Source organism: Pristiophorus japonicus, chromosome 5 (assembly GCF_044704955.1).
Source record: "Pristiophorus japonicus isolate sPriJap1 chromosome 5, sPriJap1.hap1, whole genome shotgun sequence".
In the NCBI taxonomy this organism is placed as follows: Eukaryota; Metazoa; Chordata; class Chondrichthyes; family Pristiophoridae; genus Pristiophorus; species Pristiophorus japonicus.
Window position 1 is genome coordinate 153,081,557 of NC_091981.1, and position 26,630 is coordinate 153,108,186.

Here is a 26,630-nt window from a genome sequence, read left to right on the forward strand (position 1 = left end):
TTTAGATGCAGGAAGAATGTTCCCAATGTTGGGGAAGTCCAGACCAGGGGTCATAGTCTAAGGATAAGGGGTAAGCCGTTTAGGACCGAGATGAGGAGAAACTTCTTCACCCAGAGAGTGGTGAACCTGTGGAATTCTCTACCACAGAAAGTTGTTGAGACCAATTCACTAAATATATTCAAAAAGGAGTTAGATGTAGTCCTTACTACTAGGGGGATCAAGGGGTATGGCGAGAAAGCAGGAATTGGGTACTGAAGTTGCATGTTCAGCCATGAACTCATTGAATGGCGGTGCAGGCTCGAAGGGCCAAATGGCCTACTCCTGCACCTATTTTCTATGTTTCTATGTTTCTAAGAGCGACTTCCAGATCCAAATTAAAATAACAACAAATTAAAATAACAACAAAGAGCGGAATTTTGCTCAAGGGGCGACCTCTAACATAGCTGCTGTAAAAACCAGTGAAACGGAGGGTGCGGGGAGCAATTTCTACCCGATTGTGTGCTTATACTGTAATTACCAATTTATAAGCTCAGTGTGCACTGAAAATAACAGAAGCTTCCCCAGCACTCCTTTTCTAATGAGGGGAAGGGGGACGAAGTTACACAACTTTTATTCTCCTTTGCCCCCTTCTCCCACCCTGCTCACTCCTACTGTCATGGAATGCCCATGCTCCCCCCATGCCTCAATGCCAAACCACCCTTGATAAGAACACCTATCACAATCTATCTGATTGGGATTCGTGAACTGCTTTAAAGCTTTTAAAATCACTTACTGTGCTTTTGCCTTGACAGTAAAAGGACGGTAAGTGCCTTAAACATACTTATAGCCAGTTCCCAGGTTATAGTCACAACCACGGCTATAGCACTTTTTTCAGTATTACCCCGCAACTCTTATCCCACTCCACTGCCATCCTCACTAGAAATCCCTCCCAGTACTGCCACACCCAGAAATTTCCCTCCACAATGTTCTCCCAACCTCCTAATATATACTCTCCTGCTACTCTTTACACCGAATCCCCACACCATTAACCCTCTACTCCTCTTAGGCCACTCTTCCAACACCAGTTAAAAATATCACCCCCTCTTCAGTATTTCTAAATGCTTAATACCTACCACCTGCAGCATCAGTCCTATAATCTTCCTTTAGTTCCTGTACTTTAAAAAAGACATAAAATTTACTACGTATCTAAACAAATGCATGATGATAATCAAGGACATGATTCATAATTACATAATTTGCACACAAAAATACAGCTACCAGTCCCATAATACTTATATTATACAGCATAAAATAGCATATCATGTGACTTACCATGAACAATACCACAGGAAGTCTGCTAGTATAAATTAGAGTAAGATATTATGGGACTGAAATTCCCCTGCTCTGCATCTCCCGTTAGCGTCTCCGGGGTCTCTAACGGGTGTGAAACAGTTTTTGCCCGGGGGGTGGGTGGGGGGGCTAGGTGTGAAAACATTACCGCTGCGCCCCCGGCCGCTGCGCCACTGGCGATGACGCTATCACCGTGCGCGCCGACCCCTTTTTGCCCCGCAGCGGCCCCTTTCCACCCCGTGGCAGGAAGTCCCTCACAGCTAGCGCCAGCCTCACAGGTCGTGAACCGGGATTGTCACCCATCGTGGGGTGAACCTTAAAGGGGAGGTGCGCTGTGCACGTGCCGCCATATTTGTTTTTTCTCTCTTTTACCGGTCGCCGCTCCTTTTGCAATCGTGCAGCCCGGCACTCCGTCTCAGTACCGGGATGTGGCCATGGCACCCGTTAGCCCTGGTGGCCCAGTGGAGACCTCCAAAGGGCCTGCAGAGTTCATGGTGTCCCTCTCCTTTAATGGAAGGGGCGGGCGTTGAAACATGCCAGCGCTACGTGGAAAGACCGCGAAGTGCCCCCGAACCTATCCCTAAGGGAAGTAGAGCGCACAACATTGTGTTTCACTTCCCGTGAAGGGTGGTAATCGGAATTTCACGGCCGAGGCATGACTTTCGTGCCGGGCGCAGGTAGTCCCTCTTCCCTTCAGTTACTGCCCCCAGTTGAGGGGGATGACTCATCAGGGGAGAGCAGCAGCAGCCAAGTTCATGGCATCGTGGCTGGCTCTGCTGCACAGAAGGGCAGGAAAAAGAGTGGGAGAGCGACAGTCATAGAGGATTCAATGGTAAGGGGAATAGATAGGCGTTTCTGTGGCCGCAACCGAGACTCCAGGATGGTATGTTGCCTCCCTGGTACAAGGATCAAGGATGTCTCGGAGCGGGTGCAGGACATTCTGAAAAGGGAGGGTGAACAGCCAGTTGTCGTGGTGCACATTGGTACCAACGATATCGGTAAAAACGGGGATGAGGTCCTACGAGACGAATTTAAGGAGCTAGGAGCTAAATTAAAACGTAGGACCTCAAAAGTAGTAATCTCAGGATTGTTACCAGTGCCACGAGCTAGTCAGATTAGGAATCGCAGGACAGTTCAGATGAATACGTGGCTTGAGAAGTGGTGCAGCAGGGAGGGATTCAAATTCCTGGTGCATTGGAACCGGTTCTGGGGGAGGTGGGACCAGTACAAACCGGACGGTCTGCACCTGGGCAGGACCGGAACCAATGTCCTAGGAGGAGTGTTTGCTAGTGCTGTTGGGGAGGAGTTAAACTAATATGGCAGGGGGATGGGAACCATTGCAGGGAGACAGAGAGAAACAAAATGGAGACAAAAGCAAAAGACAGAAAAGAGATGAGTAAAAGTGGAGGGCAGAGAAACCCAAGGCAAAAAACAAAAAGGGCCACTGTACAGCAAAATTCTAAAGGGCCAAAGTGTAATAAAAAGGCAAGCACGAAAGCTCGGTGCCTCAATGCAAGGAGTATTCGGAACCCAGGAGAGGGCTCTGAGCTAGTTAGACTGGGTGAGAGGTCAGATGAGCAGGACCCCAAGAAAGAATGCAAAAGACAGGAGGCAACAGAGCAGACTAGCACTGGGGTAAGTGTAAAGCACAAGATGATAGGAAGGGACAATATGTATGAATATAAAGGGGCTGCAGGAGGGGTCAAAACTAAAAATCATGGTTTAAAAACTTGTATTAAAACACTCTACCTAAACGCACGCAGCATTCGAAATAAAGTAAATGAGTTGACGGCACAAATCATTACTAAATGGTATGATTTGGTGGCCATTACAGAAACGTGGTTGCAGGGGGGCCAAGACTGGGAATTAAACATACAGGGGTATCTGACAATTCGGAAAGATAGACAAGAAGGGAAAGAAGGTGGGGTAGCTCTGTTAATAAAGGATGATATCAAAGCAGTTGTGAGAGACGATTTTGGCTCGAATGAACAAAATGTTGAATCATTGTGGGTGGAGATTAGAGATAGTAAGGGGAAAAAGTCACTGGTGGGCGTAGTTTATAGGCCCCCAAATAATAACTTCACGGTGGGGCGGGCAATAATCAAGGGAATAATGGAGGCATGTGAAAAAGGAACGGCAGTATTCATGGGGGATTTTAACCTACATATCGATTGGTCAAATCAAATCGCACGGGGTAGCCTTGAGGAGGAATTCATTGAATGCATACGGGATTGTTTCTTAGAACAGTATGTCACAGAACCTACAAGGGAGCAAGCTATCTTAGATCTGGTCCTGTGTAATGAGACAGGAGTAATAAACGATCTCCTAGTAAAAGATCCTCTCGGAATGAGTGATCACAGTATGGTTGAATTTGTAATACAGATTGAGGGTGAGGAAGTAGTGTCTCAAACGAGCGTACTATGCTTAAACAAAGGGGACTACAGTGGGATGAGGGCAGAGTTGGCTAAAGTAGACTGGAAACACAGACTAAACAGTGGCACAATTGAGGAACAGTGGAGGACTTTTAAGGAGCTCTTTCATAGTGCTCAACAAAAATATATTCCAGTGAAAAAGAAGGGCGGTAAGAGAAGGAATAACCAGCCGTGGATAACCAAGGAAATAAAGGAGAGTATCAAATTAAAAACCAATGCGTATAAGGTGACCAAGGTTAGTGGGAAACTAGAGGATTGGGAAAATTTTAAACGACAGCAAAGAATGACTAAGAAAGCAATAAAGAAAGGAAAGATAGATTACGAAAGTAAACTTGCGCAAAACATAAAAACAGATAGTAAAAGCTTTTACCGATATATAAAACGGAAAAGAGTGACTAAAGTAAATGTTGGTCCCTTAGAAGATGAGAAGGGGGATTTAATAATGGGAAATGTGGAAATGGCTGAGACCTTAAATAATTATTTTACTTCGGTCTTCACCAAAACCATGCCAAAAATTGCTGCTCACGGGAATGTGGGAAGGGAGGACCTTGAGATAATCACTATCACTAGGGGGATAGTGCTGGATAGGTTAATGGGACTCAAGGTAGACAAGTCCCCTGGTCCGGATGAAATGCATCCAGGGTATTAAAAGAGATGGCGGAAGTTATAGCAGATGCATTCGTTATAATCCACCAAAATTCTCTGGACTTTGGGGAGGTACCAGCGGATTGGAAAGCAGCTAATGTAACGCCTCTATTTAAAAAAGGGGGCAGACAAAATGCAGGTAACTATAGGCCGGTTAGTTTAACATCTGTCGTGGGGATAATGCTTGAAGCTATCATTTAGGAAGAAATAGCGGGACATCTGGATAGGAATAGTGCAATCAAGCAGACGCAACATGGATTCATGAAGGGGAAATCATGTTTAACTAATTTACTGGAATTCTTTGAGGATATAACGAGCATGGTGGATAGAGGTGTACCAATGGATGTGGTGTATTTAGATTTCCAAAAGGCATTCAATAAGATGCCATACAAAAGGTTACTGCAGAAGATAAAGGTACGTGGAGTCAGAGGAAATGTATTCGCATGGATAGAGAATTGGCTGGCTAACAGGAAGCAGAGAGTCGGGATAAATGGGTCCTTTTCGGGTTGGAAATTGGTGGTTAGTGATGTGCCACAGGGATCGATGCTGGGACCACAACTGTTTACAATATACATAGATGACCTGGAAGAGGGGACAGAGTGTAGTGTAACAAAATTTGAAGATGACACAAAGATTAGTGGGAAAGTGGGTTGTGTAGAGGACACAGAGAGGCTGCAAAGAGATTTAGATAGGTTAAGCGAATGGGCTAAGGTTTGGCAGATGGAATACAATGTCGGAAAGTGTGAGGTCATCCACCTTGGAAAAAAAAACAGTAAAAGGGAATATTATTTGAATGGGGAGAAATTACAACATGCTGCGGTGCAGCGGGACCTGGGGGTCCTTGTGCATGAATCCCAAAAAGTTAGTTTGCAGGTGCAGCAGGTAATCAGGAAGGCGAATGGAATGTTGGCCTTCATTGCGAGAGGAATGGAGTACAAAAGCAGGGCGGTCCTGCTGCAACTGTATAGGGTATTGGTGAGGCCGCACCTGGAGTACTGCGTGCAGTTTTGGTCACCTTACTTCAGGAAGGATATACTAGCTTTGGAGGGGGTACAGAGACGATTCACTAGGCTGATTCCGGAGATGAGAGGGTTACCTTATGATGATAGATTGAGTAGACTGGGTCTTTACTCGTTGAGAGTTCAGAAGGATGAGGGGTGATCTTATAGAAACATTTAAAATCATGAAAGGGATAGACAAGATCGAGGTGGAGAGGTTGTTTCCACTGGTCGGGGAGACTCGAACTAGGGGGCACAGCCTCAAAATACAGGGGAGCCAATTTAAAACCGAGTTGAGAAGGAATTTTTTCTCCCAGAGGGTTGTGAATCTGTGGAATTCTCTGCCCAAGGAAGCAGTTGAGGCTAGCTCATTGAATGTATTCAAATCACAGATCGATAGATTTTTAACCAATAAGGGAATTAAGAGTTACGGGGAGCGGGCGGGTAAGTGGAGCTGAGTCCACGGCCAGATCAGCCATGATGTTGTTGAATGGCGGAGCAGGCTCGAGGGGCTAGATGGCCTACTCCTGTTCCTAATTCTTATGTTCTTATGTTCTTATGAACGAATTTCAACTCCTAAGGATCTACTGCATCCCCATCATGTACCTAACAGATTAACTCTGGTCTCCAAGTTTAACCTTGGTCCATGTTCTCACTCCTCTACCACCTCTTCTCTCTCTCAATGCTCTGTTCATCAGTCATCTACCCAGTATCTCAGTTGCTTTACTCACTGAAATATCCTCTCTGTCCCTGCAAGAAATTACCTTTAATCTCAATGACTTAAACTTCCAATTAAAGTCACTCTTCACTGCACCTCTGCTGACTTCTCTGTCTCCCTCAACTTCACCCTCTATATTGATTTGCCACTCACATGTGAATAGTCTTCATCTCATCATTACAGCTAAGACCTCAGGTGACTGGCAGGGGGGAGGGCCTCAGATCATTTCCTTTCTCTACACGTTCTACTGCTTGCCCCTCACCCCTCTATTCTCACTTTATGCACTGAAAATTTACCCTCTCTATCTCCATCACAAGTACCTTCTTAAACTCCAATTCCCCTTCTGTGCTTGCCAAGAACATCACCATTAATTTCCCTTCAGTCCGCTTACATTTTCATCCCCACTGAATATCAGACAGTCTCCCACCCCCGTCCCTCTCCAATACAAACCAATGCTATGACCTCACATCAATGGTTTACAAGCTTGAATGTGGAGTGCAAGCCACTGGCATGACTATTCACTATGGACTGCTTCAAGCAGTATTGTTGCTGCCTCTTCATGGCTAAATTGCTGAATGTTAAAGCTTCTTGAAGCACTGGAGCAATATTACTATTTAAGGTCTGGGTATTAGGCCAATGGAAGTAGAACAGCCTTCAAAATAACTTGCAGGGAATTCAATGCAGATCGGAAAACAAATGTTCTAGTTTAATGTGAAAGCCCTTTTCTGTCATTTATAATGATACAGGTCAAAAGCCAATCCAGTCTTTGTTGATGGAGTAGTCATTTTTGAAAATGCAACCCAACATAATTTTCAATTCATCTGATATTTTTTACGTGTTTATCCACACATGACTGCTTTGAATACATTAAATTAACTCTTCACAGTTCCTATACATCATGTTGAACACCAATACCGAAGGACAGACAGAAAGGAAAAGGAGGTGGGATAGCACTGTTAATAAAGGATGAGATCAGTGCGTTAGTGAGAAACGATATTGGCTCAGAGGATCAAAATGTTAAATCACTTTGGGTGGAGATAAGGAATAATAAGGGAAAAAAGTCACTGGTGGGCATAGTCTAAAGACCCCCCTAACAGTAGCTACACTGTTGGACGGAGTATAAATCAAGGAACGTCAATAATCATGGGCGATTTTAACCTTCATATTGATTGGACAAAGAAAATTGGCCAGGGTAGCCTTGAGGAAGAGTTCATAGAGTATATATGGGATAGTTTTCTTGAACAGTATGTTGCGGAACCAACCAGGGAGCAGGCTATCTTAGATCTGGTACTGTGTAATGAGACAGGATTAATAAATTATCTCGCAGTAAAGGATCCTCTAGGAATGAGTGACCATAACATGGTTGAATTTCAAATTTAATTGGAGGGTGAGAAAGTTGGTTCTCAAATCAGGGTCCTAAGCTAAAATAAAGGAGACTACAAAGGTATGAGGGCAGAGTTGGCTAAAGTGGTCTTGGAAAATAGATTAAAGTAGGGGATGGTTGATGAGCAGTGGCAGACATTTAAGGAGATATTTCATAACTTGCAACAAAAAATATCCCAATGAGAAGGAAAGACTGTAAGAGAAGGGATAACCATCCGTGGCTACCTAAGGAAATAAGGGATAGTATCAAATTGAAAACAAGGGCATACAATGTGGCCAAGACTAGTGGGAGGCCAGAGGATTGGGAAACTTTTAAAAGACAGCAAAGAACGAAAAAAGAAATGATAAAGAGAGGGAAGATAAGATTATGAAAGTAAACTAGCACGAAATATAAAAATAGATAGTAAGAGTTTCTACAGGTACATAAAAAGGAAAAGAGTGGCTAAAATAAATGTTGGTCCCCTGGAGGATGAGACTGGGGAATTAATAATGGAGAACAGGGAAATGGCAGAGACATTGAACAAATATTTTGTATCGGTCTTCACGGTAGCAGTCACTAAAAACATCGCAATAGTGGATAATCAAGGGGCTATAGGGAGGGAGGAACTTAATTCAATCACTATCACTAATGAAGTAGTACTTGGTAAAATAATGGGATTAAAGGCGGACAACTCTCTTGGACCTGGTGGCTTACATCCTAGGGCCTTAAGAGAAGTGGCTGCAGAGATAGTGGATGCATTGGTTGTAATCTACAAAAATTCCCTGGATTCTGGAGCGGTCCCAGCGGATTGGAAAACTGCAAATGTAACGCCCCTATTTAAAAAAGGAGGCAGACAAAAAGCAGGAGACTATAGACCAGTTAGCCTAACATGTGTCGTAGGGAAAATGCTGGAGTCCATTATTAAGGAAGCAGTAACGGGACATTTGGAAAACATAATTCAATCAAGCAGAGTCAGCATGGTTTTATGAAAGAGAAATCATGTTTGACAAGTTTGCTGGATTTCTTTGAGGATGTAACGAGCAGGGTGGATAAGGGGAAATCAGTGGATGTGGTGTATTTGGATTTCCAGAAGGCATTCGATAAGGTGCCACATAAGAGGTTACTGCACAAGATAAAAGTTCAGGGAGTTGGGAGTAATATATTAGCATGGATAGAGGATTGGCTAATTAACAGAAAACAGAGAGTCAGGATAAATGGGTAATTTTCCGATTGGCAAACAGTGACTGCTGGGGTACCGCAGGGATCGGTGCTGGGTCCTCAACTATTTATAATCTATATTAATGACTTGGATGAAGGGACCGAGTGTAATGTAGCCAAGTTTGCTGATGACAGATGGGTGGAAAAGCAAATTGTGAGGAGGTCACAAAAAATCTGCAAAGGGATAGAGACAGGCTAAGTGAGTGGGCAAACATTTGGCAGATGGAGTACAATGTGGGAAAATGTGAGGTTATCCACTATGGCAGAAAAAATAGAAAAGCAAATTGTAATTTAAATGGAGAAAAATTGCAAAGTGCTGCAGTACAGAGGGACCTGGGGATCTTTGTGCATGAAACACAAAAAGTTAGTATGAAGGTACAGCAAGTAATCAGGAAGGCAAATGGAATGTTGGCCTTTATTGCAAGGGGGATAGAGTATAAAAGCAGAGAAGTCCTGCTACAACTGTACAGGGTATTAGTAAGGCCACACCTTGAGTGCTGCGTACAGTTTTGATCTCTGTATTTAAGGAAGGATATACTTGCATTAGAGGCTGTTCAGAGAAGGTTCACTATGTTGATTCGGAGATGAGGGGGTTGACTTATGAAGATAGGTTGAGTAGCTTGGGCCTTTACACATTGGAGTTCAGAAGAATAAGAGGTGATCTTATTGAAACATATAAGATAATGAGGGTGCTCGACAAGGTGGATGCAGAGAGGATATTTCCACTCATAGGGGAAACTAAAACTAGGGGCATAGTCTCAGAATAAGGGGCCGCCCATTTAAAACTGAGATGAGGAGGAATTTCTTCTCTCAGAGGGTTGTAAATCTATGGAATTCTCTGCCCCAGAGAGCTGTGGAGGTTGGGTCATTGAATATATTTAAGGCGGAGATAGACAGATTTTTGAGCAATAAGGGAGTAAAGGGTTATGGGGAGCAGGCAGGGAAGTGGAGCTGAGTCCATGATCAGATCAGCCATAATCTTCTTGAATGGCGGAGCAGACTCGAGGGGCCAGGTGGCCTACTCCTGTTCCTATTTCTTATATTCTTATGATTATGCAAAGTGTAAATTTGCATTAAACTACTATTAAATCAAAACTGAACCAGTTTTCAAATTAAAACCCCATCAGTATGTTACAAGGTGCTGTCTTTTAATAACAGAGTCAATTCCCCTTGGCCTGGAGTAAGAAAAAAAGGTGCCAGGCTCTGAAAGCATGACTGCAATAAAGAAATAAGCTCAGCTTACTATTAAAGTCCTCAGTAACAGTGGCAAATACCGTTCTTCTTCCAGACTTATCAATGTTTGTAAATTAATTATAACCATTTGAGAAAAAGAAATATTGCTATTAACATTAAAAGCAGATATTGGCTGTTTTGTACAGGTCCATATAACAGATGTATAGTATTCAATCTCAACATGATTCCCTTCAGGGACCATAACATGTTTTGCACCTGGCTAGTTCGATTCAGTGTTGATTTTATCCTTGGTATACTGATTATTTGTACACATAAATAAAAGAATAACTAGACTATTAACCATTTTTCCTCATTCCTGTTCAACAAAACATTAAAAAAAAATGCTGAAGCGTACCCATCTACTGACAATATTAAGAGATGGAAAACATTTTGCTAATATCTGTACAGTACACCAGCAAAACTTTAAAAATAAGCTTTAGCCAAATGTCACTGTGGTGATTTTGTCAGACTGAACCTTTTCAAATAGAATCTAAAACCAAACAGTAATTCTCTCCTGAGTACCAGCATACATAAAAGTTGCTTTGTGCAACAAGCCTGAAGAAACGCATCTATTTCCAAATTAGATGGTCATGGTAGAGCCAACATTCCTCATTTCCGTTCCCTGCCATGGGAAGGGGAAAAAAGAGAAATGAGAAATGTTTTCATTTTTTTTGTCATGTCTGTTAGCCAAGATAAACACGTTGAGTATATAGCTCAATATACCAGCAACTGTCTAATTTGGATTGTTCTGTAATGTTTTATTGATCTCCTATTGAAACTTTTTGAAGGTTGCTTGTCTTTGTGTATATAGATTCATACATAAATGCTCTCCTACTGTAAAGGTTTATCAGTTAAAGGGTAATGTGCTTCCTGATGTGCAGGGTAGCGGTTATAGAGAAAGCTCTTCCTCTTGATCACACAAACGATTTCAACACAGCAGTATTCAACTAGTAATAGCCTGCGAAGGTCATCAGGTTTTAATAACCTGTCCAGTAGAGCTTGGCTGAGATCCACAGTCCTATTCACTGTGAGAGTGCTGACTTAGTGCAGGAATACATTAAAGACATTTTCTTTGGAACAGAGCAAATTTTACTCCCTTCAAACATCATTTTCTGAAAGAAATGCTCTGTATTAAACAAAAAGATTAAATCAAATAGAAGAATCCAATTAATTTTTAACTTATTGAAACAGCTGTTTTTAAAAAAATTTCTGGTTAACATTTCAGAGGTCAAACTATAGTGTTTCAAACATCTATCCAATTCACCAACATTGCAGAATTAGCCGAATAAACCTGAAGCAAGAAACAAATGGGGCATTTCTACTAATACTCTACGACAACCCATTCCACATTAAAAGGCTGACAGAAATTCAATATCATTTTTGATTCTCTCCAGAACTGACGAGGATATTTAAGCACTCTAAGACTAAGATTGCTGGATAACCAAACTACTGTGGACAGGCAATTTCCACTCTATCTTTGGAAATCTTGTGGTGAGCTGAATTCTAAGGTAACATGCATTTAATCTTACTTTTGAAGTTGTGGAGTCACACTCCTGACAGATCCAACCATAGCCTGTCTGCTTTGGTGACTTCTTCAGTGGTGGGTCGAGGCAACCAAAGTGGTAACAGAGTCTGCATTCATCACATCTGCACAGGAGAACAATTTTCAGATAAAATCAGTTTTATGATGCTGCAAATCAAATCTATACATTAACATAACTTTGAGTTAGACTGTCAGTTTCTTGTTCAGTTGGTTACACAATCAAAATTTGGGGGCAGAAGAAGAAAAATAACTTGTTTATAAAACCCTGACAGCCGCCCCCCCCCCCCCCCCCCATGCACCCGGCCAATGAGTGAAGAGGATGAGTCAATTTCTATTTTAAAAATCTAGTTTACAGATAACTGCTTCACCTTTAATGAATACCAAATCAATTCTGGAAACACTCAGCAGGTCAGACAGCAACTGTGGAGAAACAGTAAACTTTTCAGGTGGATGACCTTTCACAAGTTCTGATGAAAGGTCATGAACCTGAAATATTAACTCTTTCACTCTGCACAGATGCTGCTTGACCTACTGAATGTTTCCAGCATTTTCTGTTTTTATCTCAGATTTTCAGCATCTGTGATATTTTGCTTTTGACCAAATTAATTCTGCTTGACCTTGAAAAGGAGGTAGGTGGATGCAGTCTTCACCTGCAAAAGGTTTATACATGAAAACATGTCGACTCAGTAAATGGAGGTGAGATAAATCCGAAATTCCCCTATTGTGCGCCCCCCGTTAGTGCCTCCAGAGGGTGTTAATGGGGGCGTAAATGTGTTTTCGCCGCGGCGGGGTGGGCATACTAATGGCTCCCGCGAAGTTGCGCAGGAGCGAGAATCGATTAGCGCCGTGCCCCGTTGGTAGTGCCCTGTGACCTTTTCGCCCTATGGTGGCCCCTCTCCGCCCCATGGTGGAAATTGGCCAGTGCCCCATGCGGTCGCAGTGGGCGATGCCCGCGACAGCCTCGCGGGTCGCGAATCAGGCCACACATCCATCGCGGGGTGAAAGTTAATGGGAGGTGCCCTGCGTTGCCATTTTTTTTCTTCCTGACCTATCGGTCGGGGCACTGTGTAACATTGTTGCGGTGTCCGGGCCGCGATCGTGCAGCCCGGCGCTCCGTTTCGGTGCCGGGCTGCGGCCACATCACCCCCTAGCGGCCCAGTGGAGGCCATCAACGGGCCTGCAAAGCTTGCAGCGTCCCTCCCCTTCTGTTAAATGCGTCAGCGCTATGCGGAGAGGCCATGATGCGCCCGGCTAGCACCCTCGACCTCGCCCTGAAAGGAAGTGGAGCCTGGGATATTGTAGCATCCCGAATTTCGCTTCCGGGGGGGGGGGGGGGACTTCTGCGCCGGGCACAGAATATCTGGCCCCGGAGAGGATACCGCCCTCAACTGGGGCAATAGCTAATTTCAACCCCATATTGTCTTAACTCATTGGTCTCTAAGATGCAAGAGTAATATTGGAACACTGCTGCATAATATGTGGACCTCTACTGAATTTGAAAGTTCCAAACCTGTCATCTGAGATCTTGAAGACTCACACTTAAAGTATCTTTTTTTGGTTTTAGAGATCTGGGAAGAACTTTGGCAAATTATTGCTTATAGTGCTAGTACTGGCAAAGCCTCCTTGATAAAATGCAACATCCCCACCGACACCTGCCCTAAGTGGAGGAAGAGAATCTGGGAGGGCGCTGAGCACCTCGAGTCTCGTCGCCTAGAGCATGCAGAAAGCAAGCGCAGGCAGCGGAAGGAGTGTGTGGCAAACCAGACTCCCCGCCCACCCTTTCCTTCAATGACTGTCTGTCCCACCTGTGACGGAGACTGTAATTCCCATATTGGACTGTGCAATCACCTAAGAACTCAACTTTTAGAGTGGAAACAAGTCTTCCTCGATTTCGAGGGACTGCCTATGATGATGACTGACAATCAACCATTTCCCCAAGTACACCACACCATTCTCTTATTTTCTGTACTTTGATACTATTCTTTTGCCATCGTATGTAATTGAATATACAAAATAGTTCATACTATGCTGGATATTGTCAAGTCAATTTATTGTGTACAAAGCTTAATTTAATAAAAACAGATTACCTAACTTGTAGGGTCTTTTTCATTCTTTTAATGATATGCATCTTGCACATTGTATGAAGATACTATTGGCTTAACAGATTCTATGAAAATCACATTCTGAGCATGCAAATTAAAATGTCACAAAGGTATTGCAGATTGCCAGTGCCACACATTGTCTTCTACTCCCATGTCTTCTAAAGCCCATAGCCTGCGCCATTGGACCACTTCACATTAACCTGAAACTAAATTAAAAACTAACTAACCCCTTAACATTACTGCCCCAAAAATAATAATCTCTGCAGGGTCTGTAAAAAGAGATGACTAAGACTGCGACATATAGAAGATGCATACATCATTTGAAAAATGAATACAAATGCTCTATCTTTATCAAATTGCTTTTTATATAATAGTAAAAATCATCAAAATAATCTGTTTTCTAATACTCATTGTTTTAAAAACCACAGCATTAATTGATTAGTTGAATAAGATCAGTTGAAAATTTAAAAGCAAATGATGAAATATGTAATTACAGACTATTTAACATTTATGCTAAAAATAGAATTTTTTCCAGTTGAGAACAATTACAATTTCTTAAAGAAAGAAAAGTTGCATTTATATAATGAATGATCCACATTATCAAAATATCATAATGAATTTCACTTCAAAAGAATTACTTATAAGCTATACATACATGCACTTTTTGAGCTTCCGTAGTTTTGCACATGGTAAGTCAGAGAATATGGTCACTCTCTTGCCAATCTCTTCTGTCTTTGTGTCGCTGTTTCTTTCTCTGTCTCGCTCTACCTTCTCTTCCCTTAGCTCTTTTTGCTTCTCCCTCTTTTTCTTCTTTCATTTCAGGTGGGAGATGGTGGTGGTACGATACGGTATGGTGGGGAAATGGTTGTAGGCTACATTTGTGACGGGGTCTGCGAGAAAATGTGGCCCAAGGCAGCGCTCTTCCTGTTCTGTCCCCAATCACTCCTGTTTCCCTTCATCAATCTCACTCCTATTTTATCCCCTACGACTTTATCTTACCACTAACCATCGTCACTCATCTCATCCTTAACCCTCCATCCATTCACCCCACTCGCCTTCATCCAAGGGCAGGTTTGAAGTGTTAAAGGCCCACTGATCCAGTTTCTCTCCTCCCCATACCCCTCCTACTATAACTTTGTACCCATTAGAGGCTTTGTTGCTTTCAAAATGTAATTTTATTCAAAAATAAATCAAATTGTAATGAGGGAAAAAAAAACATCTGCCTTTCTCTTTATTTGAATTTCTGTCTGTCACACGCCATTTCACAGGTGTTAGAAATGATAACCTCTGCCTCATCAGTAGAAGCTATTCATTGTCATTATTTTCGCCGTGTTCTGGTCCCTTTGCACATGACTCCTTTTGGTACTGTGCATTCGCAATTGTTCTGGTCGCGTATGCGCACTCGATTTGGTCGCCCATGCACAGTACCAACCGGTGTGGCGGCTGTTGCCTACCGGCCGTCACACTTTCCTCAGCTACGTGTAGAGAAGGTCAGGGGATCAGAGCGGGAGGCGGAAAGGAGGGGGGGATCGGACTGGTGGGAGGGAGAGGGGAGGGGATCGATGGGAGGGGCGGGGGGAGAAGAGGACTGAAGGGGGAAGGGATCGGGGGAGGGGGGGAGAGTGGATCGAACGGGGTGGGGGGAGGGAAAAGAGAGGATCGAAGGGGGGAAACAGAGGATCGAAGGGTGGGAGAGGAGCTCACATAGGAGGTCGGGGAAGGGGGAGAGGAGCTCGGAGAGGGAAGAGAGGAGCTTGGAGAGAGGGGAGAAGTTCAGTTGGTGGGGGGGGGGGCGGTGGAGAATGTCAGGAGCTCGGTGATAGAATGTCAGGAACTTGTTGGGGGTGGTGGGGGGAGAGCACAGTGAGAACAGTAGGGAGGGGGGAACGACGTGATCTAGGTCTAAAGTGTGGGGGCGGGGGTGAGAGTAAGAACATGAACTTGATGGGATTATAGATCACATTCTCCCGCCCTCTGTTAGGCCTGGATCACATTCCTCCACTCCTACCCCCTTTACAACTGCACCATGCTCTCCCTCTCCCGCCCCCCACAGACTGCAGCGATTCAAAAAGGTAGCTCAATACCACCCTCTCAAGGGCAACTAGGGATGGGCAATAAGTAAATTAATTTAAAAAAATGAGAGCGTATTTTGTGTTGGTCTTACAGCAAGCATAACTTTACATTTGTGTGCTATTTTCCAGACTCAACTATTTCAATGTTCTCCTGGCCAACCTCCCATCTTCCACCCTTAAGCTCATCCAAAACTCTGCTGCAGCAATTCCCTTGTGCTCATTGGCCTACATTGGCTCATGGTCCACTAACAACATTCGCGTTAAGCTATACGGCACCGTGGCTGTCTGGAGGTCCCACACAGGCTACTTACTGGCTTTTGAAGGGGAGATTTTGCGCATGCGTGAAATTTTTGAATGGGCCCCGTAGCCCATTAAAGGGACCGTGCATCCAAAACCAAATTAGGAGGAGCATTGTCCACCAACACCTTGATTTTAAAATTCTCATCCTCATGTTAAAATCCCTCCATGGCCTCGTCCCTTCCTAGCTGAACTCGGGAGTGTTAGCGCTGTGAATGCTTGTAACCCGAGAGGGTGAGCCTATCTGTTCTCTGAAAGCAGTAATGTTAGCACTGTGAGCCATTCATCCCTTTGAGCCCGTTTCGCTATATTGTTAGATCATGGACGATCACTACTTCAACTCCATTTACTCAGTTTTGTTCCATATCCCTTAATACTCTTATCTAACGTAAATCTATAAATCTCACTCTTGAGATTTATGTCAAAATTGCCCTCCTGATTTCACTATTATTTTCAGTCCTTTATTTCTTTATTTGTATTTGTGTTTTCACCTAAAGGTGTAACAAATTATGGCTCTGATATATCTTTTATATCTTGCAAATTAGAGTCAGGCTGCTCAACTGACAGAAACTGGAAGCAACCATTTTCCCCTTCCCCATGGCAGCAGCTGGGCATGAATTGCCCTGAGCATCCTGGGATTACAGAAAGAAAAACTGACCAAGATTTTCACTCCTTTTCACTAACTAATCTCTCAAACTTCAATCCTAATGCTAAAAACCTTGGGAATGATAAAGTATGATGAAATAAATGGGCATGGTAAGGTTATAAAGATATAATAATAGGTGACCTCAATCACCCAATAGGCGTCAGCCATGGCTCAACGATAGCACTGTCGCCTCTGAGTAATAATATTTGATTCAAATCCTACTCCTGACACTTGAGCACATTATCTAGGCTGACACTCCAGTGTAGTTCTATACTGTCGGATGTCCCATCTTTTGGATCAGATGTTAAATGGAGGCCCTGTGTGCCGTCTCAGGTGGATGTTAAAGATTTCAAGGCATGAAGAAAATAGGAGTTCTTCTGGTGTCCTTGCCAATGGCCAATGAGCTGCGTGTGCACAGTGCTGGGCATATATGTTAAACGGAGTGGCTTTCGATAGCGTGGGAGTGGGAATTTGGTGAGAGTAGAAATTCAATGCGGGGGGGTGGGGGTGGGAGGAGGTGCTGAGTGCATTAAACCAAGGGGCAACAGTAAATAAATAAATAATTGGAGTAGTTAATTAGATCTGAAGGGATAAAATTAAAATTTACTGAGTAGAAGATACTAACATTAAAGGGATCCAAATTCCATTAAATAAAAATCTGGCATTCAGAAATAATCAAATAATATATACATGTAATATAAGAGATATCTATATCAAATGTTCCCTTTAAGCTGTGCAGCCACAGGCTAAAAGAAAATGAGAAGGAACATTGTCTGTATCGTAAGTAGGCTGGAGGGAGGTATAAAGTAATGTTCCCCAGGGTTCAGTCTAGAACCACTGCTGTTTTTGATATATATTAATGACTTGGACTTGGGGTGCAGAGCACAATTTTTAAATGTGCAGATGACACAAACTTGGAAGTGTAATAAAAAGTGAGAGAGATGGTAATAGACTTCAAGAGGACATAGGCAGGTTGGTGGAATGGCAGATGAAATTCTACGCAGAAAAGTGCGAGGTGATACATATAAAGCATATGAAATCTTGGGCTTTATAAATAGAGGCATAGAGTACAATATCCAGAAAGTTATGCTAAATCTATACAATACACTAGTTTGGTCTCAGCTGGAGTATTGTGTCCAATTCTGGGCACTGCACTTTAGGAAGGATGTGAAGGTTTTGGGGAGGGTATAGAAGAGATTTACTAGAATGGTTCCAGGGATGAGTGATTACAGTTACGTGGATAGACTAGAGAAGCTGGGGTTGTTCTCCTTGGAGCAGAGAAGGCTAAGAAGAGATTTGATAGAGATGTTTAAAATCATGAAGGGTTTAGATAAAGTCAATAAAGAGAAAATGTTTCCAATGGCTGAAGGAACGATAACCAGACGGCACAGATTTAAGGTGATTGGCAAAAGAACCAGATATAACATGAGGAAAAACTTATTTTTGCAACGAGCGGTTAGAATATAGAATGCACTATCTGATTGGGTGGTGGATACAGATTCAATAGTGGCCTTCAAAAGGGAATTGGATAAATATCTGAAGGAGAAAAATTGCAGAAATGTGATGAAAGAGCAGGGAAGTGGAGGAACTAATCTGATTGCTCTTCAAAAGAGCCAGTGCAGACTCGATACGCTGAATGGCCTCCTTCTGTGCTGTACTATTCAATGATGATGATGATCTGGTAAGCTGGTGAACTGAATAAGAGAATGCAAGGCATTTGTCTTTACTTTGGCACATCTATAACATCTTAGAAAAGCATGCTTGGTGTTAAGTCAGCTTTTCATGGTCAATGGCATGCTGGGTATCATCAGAAGTCTCTGCTCTCTAGAACCATTAACTCACCAATTGCAAGCAAAACAAGAAGCAACAGAATCACTACAGGCAAATATAAATGAACAGTGGCAAATATAGACAGAAATGGACATGCATGTACAGTAACTTTAACATTAAGAAGACAAAATAACTAACTCTGTCAAGAAAGACTGACCATAATATTGCCCACTTACCTTCAGCCTATACAGGTTGTAAACTCTTTGCAGTTACAAGCAATAGGTCATTCGTTTGGTAATCACATTTGATATATTCCAGTCAAATATGTAGGAAAATTAGCAACAAAAGCTGGTAAAAGAGCAACATTTTGTTTCAGACAAAGCCTGCATCTACATAGTAATGGAATATTGTTGTCCTGCTTGACCAGCTACATGGGAAATCCTGAATTCAGCTTAATACAAAGCGCTGCAGGCCAGTGGACTTAATGAGGATAATATTTCTTTAAGTTTTCTGCATTACAACAGTGACTACACTTCAAAAGTACTTCATTGGCTGTAAAACACTTTGGGACATCTCAAGGTCGTGAAAGGCAGTATATAAATGAATGTCTTTTTTTAAATAGCAAATTCTAGTTCTACAACATTGAAGAAATATGACCAGCCTATCTGTCCTCAACAAGATTACAACTGCGCAATATCACAAGAGTTGATGTCACTTAAGCAAAATCCCCATGCCAGGAACACAAGAGATTCACCTCAATATTTAGTATCAATTCAAAGTCCATGCAGAATAGCAGCAATTCTCATAGGGTTTCTGTCACACTTTATTGTATTCAAGTAACGTACATCATCATTTGCAGAGAATGCACTTTAGAGAACCCATCAGATAATGCGTTATCCTAGCTCCGGCTAGATATTAACTGGTGTTTTCAAATGGCTGTTTTATGCAATCTAAGCAAATTAACTTCCTTCTCATCATCAAGTAACAAACCAATCAATTACTGTCCATCAAATAATGACATGGAAATCCAAATTTCACATGATTTAAGCTGCTTGTGAAAATAACAACTACTTTGCACCTGGTTTTCTTGACCACTTAGATTCCAACAAAGCTTTGGTTATATTTTCCCAGATTTTGAGGTCAGCGGAGAAGAATTCATCATACTGACAGCTGCCCAGACATTTTGTGGGTTTTGAGCTGCAACTTACGGCTCCGAGAGATCATTTTCAGCATGGTGCCCTCTACAGAGGATCTGTGGCTTGTGAGCAGGTAAAGCCACAGCACTTTTCTTCAACCAATCAGATTGAAGAATCCTCACTGAGTCATGCAAAGTCTAAGCCAGGAAGTATAAATTAGATTTAATTCATTGTAAAATCATGCAGAGAAAGCAATATAGAGCGAGGGAATGAAAGATGGGACTAAGAGAGTGAGATAAAAGTGACAGAAAGAAAGGGTAAAATAAAAGTTATTTTAACATTTCCAACACTAATTATTCTGAAGGAATGAGACACCTTACTTGTAGAATTACATTCTCAGTGCCAGAGAGGTTGTTTGGCAGTAATTAAGACTTATCACACCGTTAAAAATTCACCAGCCCTAGCTTTTTCTAGCGTGTTTAGTGGGGAACTAATGGGTTAGTATCCCAACTTCACACCCTTACTTGAATTTCAATGCCGAGTCTATTGGCGAGGCATTGGTATAGTGTAGCCTGTGGAAATGCAGAGCCACACAGATAGGAAATTCTAGATCCATGTTTAGCAGCACATGTGCGGACTCCACAAGTTGCTTTCCGATTTACTCTGTAATAACTCAACGCAATTAACGTTATTCTCAATGCAAAATCTGGGCTAATAAGAATCAAGATAATGGGTACTGTTACCTCAGCATTAATATTCTGGTGAAAGAGCTTTAACGAGAAAGAATTGTGGCAAGTGGGCAACACTTGCTCTTCCACTTTTGGAACTTCAGTTCGGATCTTATTCAAATTGAAAGCAGTAAGGATGCTAAAAGGGGGGGAAAAAACCTCAGCAGTTTCAATCCAATTCTTTGAGATCACCACAAAATAATGTTCAGAATTCAGCACTGCTTATGTAATCAGAAAAAAATCTTAAACAGACTTTACAGTAAATTTTTTATGAATAGCCCCTCAGGTTGTCATCCTATTACTGTGTTCTTCAGGGGTCGCAGAAGAGAATGTCAGATGGGCTTTGTGTTATTTCTAATTACTTTCATTGACATAGCATTGTTCATGTCTCAAAAGACTTCTGAATCTTATATAATATTGACATATTTTCATCTTCATAGGCGGTCCCTTGTATCAAGGATGACTTGCTTCCACACCAAAAAGGGATGAGTTCACAGGTGTTTCAATGAAGGACCTTATATTCCAGGTCTCGAACTAGATGTTCAAGAGTGGATGATGCCTGTGCATGGATTTTTTTTTAATGTGTGGTGGCCGTTGCACACCAGCCACCAAACGGACTTGACAGAGCTAGGTCTTGGTCCAGTGGCAAGGATTAACCAAGATGACTGGAGACCAGCTCTGCTGCACGTACCTAGTGCGCACACATATCGCTGTGTGGGCCCCATCTCACGCCTCTCCTGGGCCCCGATCATGTCGCTCTACGATCACTTGCCACTCTTGTCCCCAACCTCACCGCTCCTGCTATACCTGCCCACGCTCCAATCAGCGACCTGGACCTTGGTGATGTCCAATCCAGTCGCCCTCTTCACAGCTATATTTTAGTGGTGTAAACATTATCAGACAATCCTCAGCTATTTGTGTCCTGCAAAAATAAAATCTTATGCTTTGTAGTGCCCATGCAATTTTTAGCTTGTTAAAGGCAGCAGGTAGAGTGAGAACTTTGCAAACAAAAGGACACTGTCGAGACAATAGCTTCCATCTGTGCCAACTTCAAATAGGCAATCATCTAAGTTAACTGCAAGACAACTACTTGGAGTTAAGATGCTGTTCAGTAGATCTATATTTACTTCTGCCCTGAATCTCAGATTGGTTTTTAATTCTCTTTTGATCACCCCCAAATTGAGATGCTATTAAACCAGAGTTATCTAAAAAATTTATTTCCATTTTAGATATAATAGTCCTCACTGTATGAGAGGTTACCTATTATGCACTGTAATCACCACTTTCTTCCACATGCATTGGTGAAAACATTGTACTGCTGTGTATGTTTCCTTTTTACTGTTATTGTATCTATATATTTAATGTATTCAGAGATATTAATCTACGTTGTATGTTTTGTGTGGTTACATTTTTCAAATTCAGACAATTCTCTAAATAATTTTTGTGTATAACTTATTAAGATTCTTTTAATTTATAATATCATTAACATGCATGCTGCAAAATATCGCTGTTATAGGTCATAAGGGAAATGAATTATCATTAAAAGGTATCTGAAGATCGTTGGCTAGCTGGTATTTTACAAGAAATTAGCGTTCTACAGGTATTTGCAAGTTGATTAGCAATGGTGAAATTTCTTAAACACAACGGTTTACTATCTCACTGAATTTTCTATTGCAACGAAGCGGGAAACACTTATCCTTGGTAAAGGTTGCAGCTCAGTGGGTACAGAAAAGCAAGAGAAAAAATAAAACTGTCTCAAAGTGTAGCTTTCTTTATAATCTGTTAGTCTCACTATTCTAGTTACCAACAGACAACTTCAAAAGATTAACAATGTTTGTTTGTGTGAGAATGAACAAGCTTGGATAAAAAATATTTTTTGGGGAGACAGCTATCTTTGGCATAAACCTAGTTAAATTCTGTTAACACCAGGCAAAAGGGAGACATAAATGAATAAAATTCCAATAATGTTTCTCAGTTATTGCTTCCTAAGAAAGAAAATGTAAATGCAAATGCATTTCTGTGGTTTATTTCATCTGTTCATGCTTAATTTTCATCTTCTACACATAATTACTAAGAACAGTCTCTCTACCACACTCGAGAACCAATTAAATCATATTGTGAAAGTTCCACTGCTAATGTATCCTTTACAGCTTTTCTGCTGGTGACAGGAGAAGGGTAAGGTAGGTAATATGGAAGGCACAATGACAATGGGTGAAGAACGTTCAAGACATGGATAGGGAAAAAGGCAGCCAGAGAATCAGAATGCAGCTAATGAAGAGAGAAACTAATGAGAAGGAAAGACGATTTAGTGCCACTACTGTGAAAATGACAGATTGTTTAACTGTACCCAGTATTTCCAGATTTGAAAAAATGAAGTCGGGTAATTCAAATAATTCGGATTATCCGCCCGAAACAGAACGGAGAGCAATTTCCTCGCCCTCCCGCCGATAATATTTTATTATTGGTTTAAGTACAACGTCCTTGAAATTGTGATCGGCGGCATAGCTATGGTATACATATAACATTCCAACAGTTTTTAAAAAATTGACGCATCCTATTAATTCTTCACCTTTTCTGGGTTTTTTGAGGGGGATGGGTGGCGAGAGGTGGAGACATAAATGAGTAGGGAGCTGGTTACTTTCAAAAACTTGGACCATTTCTCAAGCTGAAAGGACAGAGTTACAATTAAAGGAGCTACGCTCCAGCCATAACATTTTCATGCGATTTTGAATGTGTTGTCGTCTCCCAAGTCCGTGCCCATCTTTCCTGGAACTCGATGTTTGAATCTCTCTAATTGGGTTTCCACCCCTGTCACAGTACAGAAATGGCTTTCATCAATGTCCAAATGCCATCCTTCGTGATGGTGACAAAAGTAAATCCTTCCTCGTCCTTCTGGACTTGTCTGCAACTTTTGGCACGGTGACCACCCTATCCTCCTCCATCGTCTCTCCTCCGTCATCCAGCTGCAGGGGACTGCACTCACTTGGTTCCATTCTTATCTATCTAATTGTTGCCAGAGAATCACCTGCAGCGGTTTCTCTTCCTGATCCTGCATTGTTACCTCTGGTGTCCCTCAAGGCTCTATATCCTTGGCCCCCTCCTATTTCTCATCTACATTCTGCCCCTCGGCGACATCATCCGAAAACATAGCGTTAGTTTCCACATGTACACTGACGACACCCAGTTCTACCGCACCACCACTTCTCTCAATCCCTCCATGATCTCTAAATTGTCAGACTGCTTGTCCGACATCCAGTTCTGGATGAGCAGAAATTTTCTCAAATTAAATATTGGGAACACCGAAGCCATTGTCTTTGGTCCCCACCACAAACTCTGTTTTCTAGCCACCGATTCCATCCCTGTCCCTAGCATCTGTGAGGCTGAACCACACTGTTCGCAACCTTGGTGTCATATTTGACCCTGAAATGAACTTCCAACCAAATATCCTTGCCATAACTAATACCACCTATTTCCACCTCCATAACATAGCTTGTTTCCACTCCTGCCTCAGTTCATTTGCTGCTGAAACCCTCATCCATGCCTTTGTTACCTCTAGACTTGACTATTCCAACACACTCCTGGCTGACCTCCCTTGTTCTACCCTACGTAAACTTGGAAGTCATCCAAAAACTGGCTACCCATGTCCTAACTCACACCAAGCCCCATTCATCCATCACCTCTGTGCTCGGTGACCTACATTGGCTCCCGGTAAAGCAGCATCTCGGTTTTAAAATTCTCATCCTTGTTTTCAAATCCTTATCTCTGTAATTTCCTCCAACCCCATGAGATATCTGCGCACCTCTAATTCTGGCCTCTTGACCATCCCTGATTTTAATCGCTCAACCATTGGTGGGCCTGCCTTTGGCTGCCAAGGCCCTAAGCTCTGGAATTCCCTCCTGAAACCTCTCCGCCTCTTTTCTCCTTTAAGATGCTCCTTAAAACCTACATCTTTGACCAAGCTGTTGGTCATCTGCCCTAATTTCTCCTTGTGTGGCTCAGTGTCAAATTTTGTTTTATTACACTCCTGTGAAGCGCCTTGGGACATTTTACTATATTAAAGGCACAACAAATGATTGTTGTATGCATAATTGCTGGGCAGTTGGTGAGCAATTGGCCCAGCTCTGTGCCAGCAATGAGAATACAGTTGGAGCGGATGATCTGTCAGGTCGGAGCTTGACAGATCATAAGTTCAGGATTTAGCGCATACACTTCCCGAACTTGCTGTCCATTTCAAAGAATACGCCATTATACCGACTGCAAAACCCGATGTGTTTTAAATTTTCCTTGTTAAAACACCAAACTCTAGATTTTCTAATCAGCATTATTTTAACAGCAGCAAATAAATGGGTTGCTGCCAATGTTCCCCCAATTTCATGGTGCTGCGCGGCTGATTCATAGTTTCGCACCTGCGTGGAACTTAGCTTTGGGCCGGCAGAGAACGAACGTTGGTTACTGACAGCGTTAAAACAACCCTGATCAGAAAATCGAGGCATTAGTATCTTCCATTGGACTTAGGGAGTTGGTTTAGACATAATATTTTATGCACAGCAAGTCCATTGGTACGCTTACAGGAAAATGTGCCTCCCTGCAAATAAAACTATTGCTCTAGGTTAGTTAAGAATGACAATTTCTAATACATAGGAAAAAAATGCCCTGCAATTGCTGTGGAAATTTGGTACTTGTGGGGTTATTCCATTCAGTAGAGCCAATTTATCTAAATTACTAAAGCCCAGGTTATTGCCTTGTTATCTGACAAAAACAGTGGTACACTCACTGCTCCCCAGTGAAATGGACTCTAAAAGTAGCCTGCTCTTGATATTCTCAATATTCTAAGCTTGTTAAAAAAGGATTGTTAAATCAGGAAAAGGTAATGAAGTGTCTGCGACCTTTTCATGCATTGCAGTAGAACGCTCCGTCACGTACATTTTCCTATTTGAAATTACATCATCAAATTTCTATGCAGCAGTAAATTTACACACATCAGTGATTCTTAATATTGCAGGATATATTGAAGTATGGTTTCAAGAGAATGGATATGCTAATTTTACACATTTTAGAGAAAGCAATTCTGTATTATCTACAGGCCAGCTTAAAGACAAAATGGGTCCATTTTATAGACATCAACATTATCAATGACGTAGCTTATATTACTGTGATAAGCAAAAGGCATTCCTTTCCGAAGTGCCAATCTAAGAATATCAAAGGTTTAGATCAATGAACATTTCTCTCTTCTCTCGCCAGCACCCAAATAATGATTTTAAATATGATACAGCTCAGCTTCCAAAATAAATTCAAGAAAAATACACTTTACATTGTGGAGTTGTGCTTAAGTATCTCACATTTATACATTTACCTATATTTTGTCAAAGATTTAATTTTAGTTAAATACAGTATGAGAGAAAATGGGAAATGATACAAATTTTATTTGACAATTCTTCAGTTTTTCTGGGATCATAAGAGCCTGATCAGTAGTATTCAAAAAAATTTAAATGTTCTTAATAACGCTATATCTAGCTGGCATAAATCAAGCAGTTCCTGTCCACAACCCTTACTTCCTGTCGTTGCGGTTCTTGGTCATACTTCCTCGTCAACATTTAGGATTATAAACTCCTGTGTCAACTTTTCCCATTCAATTTTGCTATATCAACTGTCATGTTGTTATAGGTTCTGGACACTGGGATAGTTCAACCTTCGTCGCCTCCAGGCCAGATCCAAGACCGTCCCATCTTCTGTCATCGAGCGAACGACGCTTGCGTCCGCACACATTCAGAGGCTAAACTCCAAGTCAACATCAACATCTTCACCGAGGCGTACGAAAGCATGGGCCTTACGCTAAACATCCATTAGACAAAGGTCCTCCACCAACCTGACCCCGCCACACAGCACTGCCCTCCCCAGTCATCAAGATCCACGGCACGGTCCTGGACAATGTAGACCACTTTACATACCTCAGGAGCCTATTATCAGCAAGGGCAGACACCGCCTCCAGTGCGCTAGCGCAGCTTTCGGCCGCCTGAGGAAGAGCGTGTTCGAAGATCAGGCCCTCAAATCTGGCACGAAGCTTATGGTCTACAGGGCTGTAGTGATACCCGCCCTCCTCTATGGCTCAGAGGCGTGGACCATATACAGTAGACACCTCAAATCGCTGGACAAATACACCAATGATGTCTCCGCGAGATCCTGCAAATCTCCTGGGAGGACAGACGCACCAACGTTAATGTTCTCGATCAGGCCAACATCCCCAACATCGAAGCATTGACCACACTCGACCAGCTCCGTTGGGCGGGCTACATTGTTCGCATGCCTGACACACGATTCCCATAGCAAGCGCTCTACTCGGAACTCCTACACGGCAAGTGAGCCCCAGGTGGGTTTCAAGGACACCCTCAAAGCCTCCTTG

At 42.3% G+C, this 26,630-nt stretch overlaps 1 protein-coding gene across 5 annotated transcripts in view; it reads right to left on the reverse strand.

Moving 5' to 3' along the window:
* The window catches only part of phf14 (PHD finger protein 14), a 444,962-nt gene that overhangs the window by 68,386 nt on the left and 349,946 nt on the right, over window positions 1-26,630 (reverse strand). For all 5 annotated transcript variants that reach the window (XR_011593351.1, XR_011593352.1, XM_070881023.1 and 2 more), the window contains exon 17: window positions 11,466-11,583. Coding sequence is in view for 3 of the 5 variants with exons in the window: in XM_070881023.1 (XP_070737124.1) it covers window positions 11,466-11,583 (118 nt within the window). In the remaining 2 variants the exon portion in view is untranslated. The remainder of the gene's footprint in view (window positions 1-11,465; window positions 11,584-26,630) is intronic.